Source organism: Pavona decussata, unplaced genomic scaffold (assembly GCF_977016875.1).
Source record: "Pavona decussata unplaced genomic scaffold, jaPavDecu1.1 SCAFFOLD_317, whole genome shotgun sequence".
NCBI classification, from domain to species: Eukaryota; Metazoa; Cnidaria; class Anthozoa; order Scleractinia; family Agariciidae; genus Pavona; species Pavona decussata.
In genome coordinates, this window is record NW_028145708.1 from 203,911 (window position 1) to 215,205 (window position 11,295).

An 11,295-nucleotide genomic window follows, 5' to 3' on the forward strand; every position below is an offset into this window, starting at 1 on the left:
GAGTTATAAGTGACGATTCAATTCTATTCAACTCATAAATCGAGAACAAAGACGACAAGTTTAATTTTCATAGACTCTTAGTGTTCTCCAGAAGACGAAAACAATCCCGAAAGTACTCCAAATTTATTAGCTTCATACTATTCGGTGTGGTTTGTTAGCCAAGGGTGAAGTGTACTCTTATTAGCTTGTAAATCGACAATAAAAACAACAGTAACAGCAACAAACTTTATTTACATGTCAATAAACTCTTAGGTTGCGTTCGATTGACCTTATTCCGAAATAAGAATAAGCGGATTAGCTGTTAAATTTCTCTTTTTAAAGAAATTTGGGAGGCCAATTCTGTAAACTAGATGACTAATGAGAATTTAAGAGCCATCTCCGTACTCCAGTAACTCCCAGAACCTTTTATGGGTGAGAGATTTCTTGTCATCGTTGTATGTACTCCTATTCAGGAATAGGGTCAATCGAACGCACCGTTACAGTTTTGCAATAGCATAAAGCTAAACAAGCAACATATTTTTAAAATTAATTAATGGACAAAGGAAACAAGCTAAAACTAAATATTATTTAAAAGTGACAACGGACTGAATTAATAATGATCTAACAAGCTAGCATCAACATTAATATTTAAATGACAATAAACTCTTACAGTTTTGCAAAAGCATAAGCTAAACAAAAATACAAATTTGCTAAAGTAATTCGGACTTGGCCTAGTTAGGTAATTTAAAACTGAGTCATAGTGGACTGAATTCATATTGATCTAACAAGTAAGCTAAGGCAAGGGAAGATTGACCTCGTCGTCTCACTGTATTATTTATTGAAATAATGAGGAATTATTATTTTTTTTTTTCACGTTTACTACTTAACTTATTGATATCTGGAAATTGATACCGTATGCTATAATACATTGCACCCCTCAGTAATGAGAATAAATTACGACAATAGGAAAGAAAGTAAATTTCGGTTAATCCATGTTTTTGTTGGATCTACATACAGCGAGGAATCTACTGTTTCCATAATTATTTTGATCACTTTCAGTTATAATAGACTATTTCATGATCATAGATTCTCTAACTTCATTTGCTAGTTATTCAACAATGAACTACGCCGGAGAGATAAATATTCTTAAAGGGGAAGTATCACGAAAATTTGCTGTCATTTCAAAATTAAACCCAAAAATGTTTGACTGTCAGCAGAAACAACGAAATAATTGTCAAGTTTGTTAAAAATTATCACCCCAGTGCAATAAAACTGTCGATTAGTGCCTCTGGCCAGAGACAGAGCAGGCTGGTTTGGATTAAAACTTGAAAAATATTAGGCTAATGTTTTTCAAGTTCTCGCATTTTTGTTTCCAAAATGCGCTAGAACAGACCACAAGTTGTTTCTTTCAAGAATTGAGTTGATTTCTTTCCTCTCGTCATTCTAGAATTATTTGGCAGCTGATTGAAGGTCTTATTTCATCATTTTTGACAAAAGATATCAAAAACCCCATGATACTTCCCCTTTAACTCTGTTTTAAATTTGTCGGAATATTCTGGCTTCCTGGATTTTTAAGAGTTTGCCGCCAACACGAGATACATTTCTTTTTTTTTCCTGGAAAATAAAACTGCTATACATTGCTCAGGGCAGGTGCCCACGTGCAGAGGACTGAGTCTAGTTGTTAAACCCAAAACAAGTCTTTCAGGCTAAAACTGGACTCGAAATTGTTTAATCCAAACAAGTCGATGGGCTTTAATTATAAACAAAAGAAAGATCTTCGCACCACCCCGACACTAATATGCCTGAATACCTCCTCCCGGGTGGGGGAAGGATACATTTGCACTTTTGATAAGCAAAAATATAACCTGAACCTCAGGTTAGTAAACACTGTTTAGATACGTTCGGTTTGTTTGCACAATTGTTAAGCTAAAGCTCTTAACTGATAACATTTCTCTTCTTACTTTTGGCCCAATAATTTAGTGGACAAGAGCTTGTTTTGCTTTCACACCCTAAGCCATAAAGACCCAAAAGTTATCTCCGAATCTTTTCCGTGTCTAAATTTCCCCGTAATTTGTTTTTCCTAATAATGAGCTGACACGTGAACAAATAAGAAATACAATTCGAGTACTTCTAACATCCCGCAACTAGATCAAATTTGAAAGAAGACATAAATTCTGCTGAGAAGACAAATTTTCTACGCGATCTCACACACAAACGCACCATGACTGCCGATCGTCGAAATATTTCTTTATATGTTTTTAAAAGTCTAGGGGAAAGTCTTACGGCAGGTTTTCACCTGACAAAATGCCAAATGCCTTTTAAAAGTATCTATAGTAAGCCAAACTTAGAAACTCAGTTACCTAGGCAACTGCTTCGGTTGCCTCTGCACTGGCAACGTTCCTTTGGAGTAGTGTGGCCTGCATTGGCCCGAGTATAGCTTTGCGGCCTACAAGACACCAAGAGGGAAGTCCTGTACTGCTGCGGGCTGGGATCTACAACGCAAAAGGGAAACTAGAGCTCTTTTGAACTCTGGCATTCTAAACGTGTACAATATTGGATTAACAAGTGAGTTTGTGAAATATAAAAATAAAAAGGCTTTCTGTAAATGGAAAGACGTTGAAAGAGAAAGGGAAGTAACAAACGAATCACCAAGCGAGTAAAGATAAAGCAAAACAACAAAGGGCAACCACAACATTAATGATACCACAGTCATAATGAACAATGTCTTGGTCAGTTTTTTCTCTCTGCTTGCTGCACCATGATGCTGAGGGCGGGCTCCACAATTAATTTTAACAGCAATGGAAACGTAGGAAACAAAGATAAAAAATAGGCAAATAGAAAAAATGGAATATGAAGACACCTGGAATAACTTCACGTTCACAACTCCAAGTTGAAAAACAACCTCGATTGCAATTGAACATAGTCCAGCTGTAATCCAAATGACCGCAACGATAACTCCAAATACCCACTTTTTAATGAGGCGATGCTTGAAGGGACGAAACGTTGCGTGCAACCGTTCGAAAGAAATAGCAGCCAGGTTTGTTATAGAGGCTAACATAATCGTATTTGACAAGGCAATTATTAAGCTTTGCGAAAGTCCAAAATAAGACGAGTTGTGCTGCAAAAAGTTACAATGAACTCCGATACGAATAAAGTTTCGCACCTCCAAATATCCTCCAACCAACATATCTGCAACTGCCAGGCTGATCACCAGGTACATGGAGCGCTTTCGGAGACCACGGTTTTTGATAAAAACGATAATAGTAAGCATATTAAGCGTAACTATAGCAACAGACTCGGTCATGAGTACTGTAAGCCAGGCAATGCACTCAGATGAAGAGAGCCACTGGAAACTTGTTTCATTTTTTGTCCCATTTTGCTGATTGGAAGAATTGACCATCTGTAAAAGGAATAGAAGGACAGAAATTGCGTCAGAACTATAGAAGAATAAGGCACAAGTTTTAGCCTTTTTCGGCCTTTGAAAGATAGACAATGTCTAAGCTGGGCTCTTTTCCTGCAGAAAACGCAGATAGGGCAAAATGCGACAACATATTTAATCAGCATTTCATTCGTATCGCGGGCATGAAATATGCGATATATTTATCTTATTCGATGGTTTTACATATAATACGCGCGGATATTTTGCGAGTTGCGTAGTATTTTTTCGAGCCCCGAAGTGGCGAGGAAAAATGCGAGCAATGAGCAAAATGTCCGCGGGTATTATATGTAAGACCATCGAATAAAAGATTTATTATTCCACTACAAAAAGATTTTGTTATTTTGGCTTTTCTTTACTAGAAAGTGTTGAAATACACCTGGCATTTTGTATCTGTCTATCAGTTTCGGCGCGAGAGAATGACGTAAACAACACAGAAAGCCAGTGAAATGTTCGCTCTAAAGTGAATTACCGCCTTATATTTTGCGCGTGCTCTTGGCCTTATTTGGTGAAATGACATAGTAGTGGAATAATAAAAGGCAAAGATGAATTCTAGCAAGAGGGCACACTTCGTTGAATCTATTCTGTGCTCTCTGCTAAAGAGAAAACGAATGCGATGGGCATTTCGGTTGATTCTGTTGCTTTGTTTTCTCCTTGTAAAGGTGGATTTTCACTGTCGCGTTAATTTTACGAGCGTACAGACGTATATTTAGTTGCCTTTAGGTACAAAATAAGAAGTGACACATGAACGGCGTGCACAAACTGGCGTAAAAAGTAAAAACTTTTGACGTTTCGGTACGCCGTTCATATGTCGCTTCTTATGTTGTTTACGTACGTAAAGCAACCTAAATTTAAGTCTGTACGCACGTAAAATTTACGCGTCAGTGGAAATCCAACAAGAAGGATGTATCAACGGCTTGCGTAAACGTAAACAGTTGAGCGTTGGTCAACTTTTAACGTTTACGTACGCGGCTCACCGCTATCGCTTCATATTTTATTTACTCACGTTAAAGCCAGCCAAATTTACGTCTGTACGCACGTAAAATTTAGGCGACAGTGAAAATCCATCTTTTGAATTTCCACTGTCGCGTAAATGTTACGTGCGTACAGACGTGAATTTAATTGGCTTTACGTACGTAAATAGAACAAAGAAGCGATGTATGAGCCGCGTGCGTAAACTTAGAAAGTTGAGTGCTGTTCAACTTTTTACGTTTACGCATGCGGCTCATACACAGCTCATACAGGCTTTTTTTAATTTTATTTACGTACGTCAAGCCAGTCAATTCACGTCTGTGCGCACGTAAAATTTACGTGACAGTGGAAATCCACATTAAACGTAAAAAGATGAACGCTGTTCAACTTTTTAGCGGAGCTCTGCACGCCGGAGGCGGGTGCACGGAGCCCCATTGATAGCGGAGCTCCGCGCGCCGGAGCCCCATTGATAAGAGATTTTGATATACCCATGAAATCGAAAAATTTTGGTTATGACGTCACTGTCCGACCGTCCGTCGTAGGTCCGCCCCTCTATGTAATCCATTGTGAAATGCCACACTCAACCTGTGCGGTAACCCGCGTTTTTTTCGGCGGGAAGTGGGATGGCTTACTTCTTTCAGAAAACAAACGAGAACTTTGAAGAACACTGATTTTTTGTATTCGTTGAATATGTTGTCAAACTACATATGTCGAGAAAGCAGGCGACTAATAAGCAAATTTGAACCCCGAGAGCGACGAACAAACAGGCGAAATGTCAGTTGAAAACAAACGTTTGGTGAGCTGGGTGAGTAAGCAACTCCAGGTCGCATGGAAATTAAATTCAATTTTGCAGGCAACTGTCGGTAATTTTCCAAATTTAACATACTTCAAATTATATACAAATACTTAAATCGTTGCCATACGACAAATATTCGTGGATAAACTAATTCTGAACATACACAGAGCTATTCACAGAGTTATGTTTTGTGTTGGACTTGTGTAATTCATTCGCAGCGCTCATTTGTAAAAACGCAGTAAACGTTGAAATATTTCGGACCACAACCAAACATTATTTTTCCTGTACTCTCCTTTTGTTAACGTTTACTTATAGTCTTGAATTATTTCTGTAGGAGAAACATTTACAGAGTTATGTGTTGTATTGAACATTTTGTGTTGGGTTTCTACACGCTCTAATTTTAAGCGCTCGCTGAAATATTTAGGACCACAAACAAACATTTTTCCTGTATTCTCCGTTTGTTAGCGTTTACTAAGAGACTAGAATTATTTCTGTATGAGAAATATTCACAGACTTATGAATTGTTTTAAACATTTTGTGTTGGGTTTCTCTAATTCATTCGCCATTCGCAGCGCATAAGTCTTGTAAACACGCTCTAATTTTAAATTAAAGCGCTCACTGAAATAATTCGGGCCACAACTAAACATTATTCTTCCTGTATTCTCCGTTTCTTAACATTTACTTAGAGACTAGAATTATTTCTGTAGGAGAAATATTCACAGAGTTATGAATTGTTTTGAACATTTTGTGCTGGACTTGTGTAATTCATCCCCAATTCACCGCGCTCTAGTGTTGTAAACACGCTCTAATTTTAAGCGCTCATTGAAATATTTCGGACCACAACTTAAGATTATTTTTCCTGTATTCTCCGTTTGTTAACGTTTACTTAAGAACTAGAATTATTTCTGTAGGAGAAATATTCCAGAGTTATGAATTGTTTTGAACATTTTGTTTTGGACTTGTGTAAATTCATTTGCAATTCGCAGCTGGCACCATACGGAAAATGCCTATGGCGCATAGGTAGTCGTATTTCGATGTAGTCTGCGAAATCTCGAGTACGTGGTTTGAAATCAGATCGATCACTCCAGAATCTAAACAAGCTAAGCCAGAGAATGTGAAGTCCGGAGTGGAGACAAACTCCAAACCGTTATTCATTAACAGGAGCACCTGTTTAAATTGTAACTCATGCTAATTATCGCCTTACTCTCTAACGTTCGCCTATCGCTTTCGGTACGTGCTTCAGTAAGGAGAATGCTGTTTGTAACTGATATAAAGGGAGTATGTTTGCCGGAAAAACCAGTAGTGGATGATCATGAGCAATCTATACATATATTTTGCCAGCTGATCAAAACATTTTTATTTCATTTTACCTTTCTCTTTATGAATTAACAATTAAAATAATAACTAAACAATTAAAACTTCCATAAAATAACATTTTACCCTTTTGCACGTATAAAACAACCGATGTTGATAATGTTTTCTGATCTGATACCTTTCAATAGGCCTTATCACGATTTTCGACGCCATTTTGACGGGTAGGCAAACAGGCTTGAAATAACAATGCTCGTATAGAAATCCGATGTCAAATAATTTTCATAAAACATCGCTTCTGAAAAATTCATGAATTGGAAACTTTTGGCACTAGAAAAAGGATTTTAAGGACAAAATTGGAGGGATGTAGCTGTGACAGAAAGCGTCCAGTCGTGTTTTGAACTTTCCATACATTTGTCTGTATAGCGAACCAGCCGTGACCTGCTGCTAAAAATAGTTCGCGGGAAAAAATACAAGGCAGTTAAAACTATCACGCACCTAACGAGCCAAACCAAACCCAGATGAAATGCCCTATGTGGCATAAAAATACTGTCGTTGAACACACAGAATAACAAGTAATATTCAAAATGAAGAGACCTCAAAAGAGGAAAATCAAAATTCATCAGGTACAAATGACCTATGATGTTTAACATACGATGGTTAATTCCAAGGATCTATCAAATCCTCCAAACCTGCTACAAATACTTTGTAGTAGCACTGCCCTTTAAAAAATTAATTTGGCTTTGAAAAAACATACTTGTGTAAGCTAGATTAAAAAGGCTAAAACACATGCTAAGGAGTGGCATAGTGTCAGTCTTTATTTACACACCAAGTTCTAAACCACAGGCAGCCCAAATTACAAAATCATTAATTTTATAAGAAAACTCGCACTGGCTTTTGCCTCGAAAGATTTTCCAAAATAATTATTTGGATATCACATTGAATGAATATTTTTTTCAGTCAATTTTTCTATTTTCTTATAATTTCTGACCAATATAGCTACAAGAAACAGCTCGGCCAACTTAAACACTATGTTAGAAAAAAAAAAAAAAAGAGTTTTCCTGGCGTAGGCAGCTGCCCCCTCTGCTCCCCCGTAATGTACGGCCCTGCTATTGTATTAAAGTACGAATTACACAACTGCTAACTAACACGCTCAAAAAGTTTACCATTTGATTTGCCGATCGTCTCAAAGGGGTGGATCAACCAAGTATAGCCCTTGAAAGATAGACATGAATATCTAAGCTGCGATTGATTTTCTTTATTTTTCAGTTCCGGGTATGAGATGGGGTATAAACCAATGGTGAATGCTAGCAGCGCAAACACTTTGTTGACTCATTTCTGGGCCCTCTGCTAAATAGCAAACAAACGCGATCGTCATTTTTCGTTAAATTTTGTTGTTTCGTTTTCTCCTCGTTAAAGATCAAATCAGAAGAATACTAAGTCCCACGTTAGTTCAGTCTTTAGTAAACCTGAACTAGAAACATAATTTCATTTCCAGTAGACAACCAATTCAACGCATAAAAGGAAATAAAACAAGTTTATTCCTGCTTTTCCACATTTTCTCAAAAAGAACCCGAAACCCCGTGAGTATTGCAAAGAGCTGTCTAAAAAACAATTCCTACTGAAAACAGTATATTTATCCTTAAATCCAGAGTAAAGATAATTAGACAGTACTATACTTTAAAAGAATAGTAAACATTTAGAAATTCGTAAAAGAGTTGCTAGTCGTTCCGGTTAAATGGTCGTCAACAATCCGTGAATCAACGCACCAGAAGAACGGATATATTAAATGAATCTTATATAAACAACATCATATTAGTACTGTTTCGGACATTTTTTTTTTTTAAATGTTTGCATCCCAACAAAAAGCGAAGAGAAGCGAAACCATGCCGGAGTCAATTATACAGTAAAACAGCGTTGCTTAAAGGTCTGTCACCTGTGCGTGTGATTACCTTTTGGTCAACCGGTAACGGGTAGGACATCGCCGAACAATATGCATCATATTTGTTTAGAAAAAGCTTACCTTAGCAAAAATAGCTCAATAGTGGTGGTTCTTGATCGACTCAGAACGGCGCTTCCAAAATTTAATTGAAACTGAACAAGCTGACAATGCAAGGGCCAACTCTAGATGAATATGCGCTCCGAGTAATGAGTTGGCAATATGTCAAAAAAATCAGCAGCAGATGTCGAAGTATGTATAATTTTACGAACCAACTGCCAAAAACTTATGCGACAATTTGTGAAATTAGGCCTTTAAGAAGTAAAACGTTTGTCTCATAATTTCTTTCTTTCTTTTTTTAAATTTATTTTATTTCTTTATTTCTTTATTTATTTTTTCCATGCGAAATAATACAGGACCGTTTAGTTACCAACTGTTAGTTTAATGGACTTTATTAAATAAACAGACTTGCGGGCACTATACGAAGTTGCCCATGACGCATAGGTAGTAGTAATTCGTTGTATTCGACTAAATCTCGCGGTGGTTTGGACTCAGATTAATCAGTCTAAACAAGCTTAGTCAGAGAATGTGAAGTCCTGCTTCAGCAGCAAAAGTAAAGACAAACTCCAAACGATTGTTCATGAATGGATGTACCTGTTTAATTTGTTAATGCTAATAATCGTCTTTCTCTAGAACGTTCCCTTACAGCTCTCTGTCAACCACTAGCGTCAGTAAAGTTAACAACAGTTTGTAGTTTGTACAAAGGACGTATGTATGCCTAAAAAAACTCAGTAGTTGATAAACAATCTGTATATATGTTTCGCTAGATGATGAAATCGTTTTTACGTCGTATCACCCTTTATTCTGACTAAATCAATTTATTCAAAACTAGTTCAGTTTTATTTTGGCACAGGCTGAGCAGAAACGTTTGGAGAGCGTAAATGAAAACTGTTTATTCCTTTACAAACAAAATTCATAAGTTAAGGTAAATTGGCTGGAAACTAAACCTTCCCTTGCTTTCATGTTAGTAATCTGCAAAAGTGTGTATTTAAGTGCGAATTACACAATAGCTAACTAACACGTTCAAAAAGCCGTTTTCCCTTTCAACTGTCGATCGTTTCAAAGGGGTGTATCAACCAAGTATAGCCCTTGAAAGATAGACAATATCTAAGCTGGGATTGGTATTCTTTATTTACAGAAAACGCGTGTAGGGAAGAATGCGACAACTTGTTTCATCAGTATTACTACTAAACTTTTCGGCATTTTTCGGAGTTGGGAATTTTGGTAGTCGATTCACACCATGTCATTTCTGAAAGGTGCTCAACTTCGGTTTCGATTTTCCAACCTTACAATAGCTGACCGCCTATACATCAATTAAAATGATCGCTGTTTTAGTAAAGCTAGACACAATGGAACAAAGCTTAGCTAACTAGAACCGTGCAAATTCCAAATTATATATATATATATATATATTTTTATGAAAGGAGGATTAAAAGGTCGAGACAGCAGAAAACAAATCGACATTTTTTTTAATTTGTAAGGCGTGTTTCGATGTTACAAACTTAGTCGTCATTTACAGAATATTTGAAAAACCGTTAGGACTATATAACAACTAGGTGGGACATAGAGGATTAACAAATATTTTGAGGCCTTGTATTGGGTTTTCATTTTATCCGTACTCAACTTCTTTTATTCGTGTTAAACTGTGCAAAATAAAATCCTGCTTTATGCTAAAATCTAGAGTTAAGGAAAATTTGACAGTAATAAACATTTGGAAATTCGTAAAACAATTACTAATCCTTCCCGCTAAATCTTCATTAGGATTTTCATACATTTTGTTTTTACTACAATCCGTTAACCAACACACCAGAACAGCGGATATAAATCCCATATAAAAGACATGTTGTTAGTACTGATTCGGAGTATTCCCAAACATTTGCAGCCCAAGAAAAATTAAAGACAAACGTAGTCATGCCGGAGTTAATTACACAGTAAAACAGCGTTGTTTATACATTCTGTTGCCGTCGCGTGAGAACACCTTTAGGTGAACCGGTAACGGGTAGGACCTGACAGAAAAATGCGCCTCACTTGGTCTTTCGTGACTACTATTTAGATTGGTTTCATTTAGAGAAATCTTACCTTAGCTTGTCGCTTCCAAGATTCGGTTGAAAACAAGCTGACAATACAAGGGCCAACTCCAGCTTAATATGTACTGCGAGTTATGAGTTGGTCATATAAATATGTAACAGCAATATAGCAGTTGTCGGAGTATATTTAGTTTTACGAACCAATTGTCAATAACTTACGCGACAATTTCTGGGATTAATCGTTTTTGAGTGTTTTTTTTTATAGCGTTTGTCCCATACCGTTCCTCATTAATTTCTCAATTCAAAAATAATACGTACATGACTAATTAAATACCAAGTGTTTGCTTAAATAGACTTGTTGGCACGATACGAAATTGCCTATGACGCATAGGTAGTCGTATATCGATGTACTCTGCTAAATCTCGCGATGGTTTCCACTTAGATTAAACAGAATCTAAACGGGCTAAGCCAGGGAATATAAAGTCCGGCCTCAGCGGCAAAAGTAAAGACAAACTCCAAACCGTTATTCATAAACATGCGCACCTGTTTAATTTGTTAATGCTCATTATCGCCTTTCGTTAGAACTTCCGCCTACCGCTTTCAGTCAAACACGTACGCAAGTAAGGGTAATAACAGTTTGTAATTGATATAAACGGCGTACGTATGTCGAAAAACCCAGTAGTGAATGAATATTCTATGTATATATACGCAAGCTGATGAAAACGTTTTTATTTCATATAACCTTTCTCTTTATGAATTGACTATTAAAATATTA

The 11,295-nt window shown here is 36.8% G+C and overlaps 1 protein-coding gene across 2 annotated transcripts in view; it reads right to left on the bottom strand.

Moving 5' to 3' along the window:
- Nucleotides 1-10,863, bottom strand: part of LOC146454044 (adrenocorticotropic hormone receptor-like) — a 28,191-nt gene extending 17,328 nt beyond the window's left edge. Inside the window, exons 1-2 of one of the 2 annotated variants that reach the window (XM_085095915.1) lie at nt 10,573-10,863; nt 2,340-3,379 (exon numbers count right to left, since the gene is read on the bottom strand). In XM_085095915.1, the coding sequence (XP_084952041.1) occupies nt 2,426-3,379 (954 nt within the window). In that variant the 5' untranslated portion in view covers nt 10,573-10,863 and the 3' untranslated portion in view covers nt 2,340-2,425. Of the gene's footprint in view, nt 1-2,339; nt 3,380-8,517; nt 8,625-10,572 lie in introns of those variants that run through there. The other variant, XM_085095916.1, reaches the window with a different exon arrangement.
- Nucleotides 10,864-11,295: the final 432 nt, after the last annotated feature.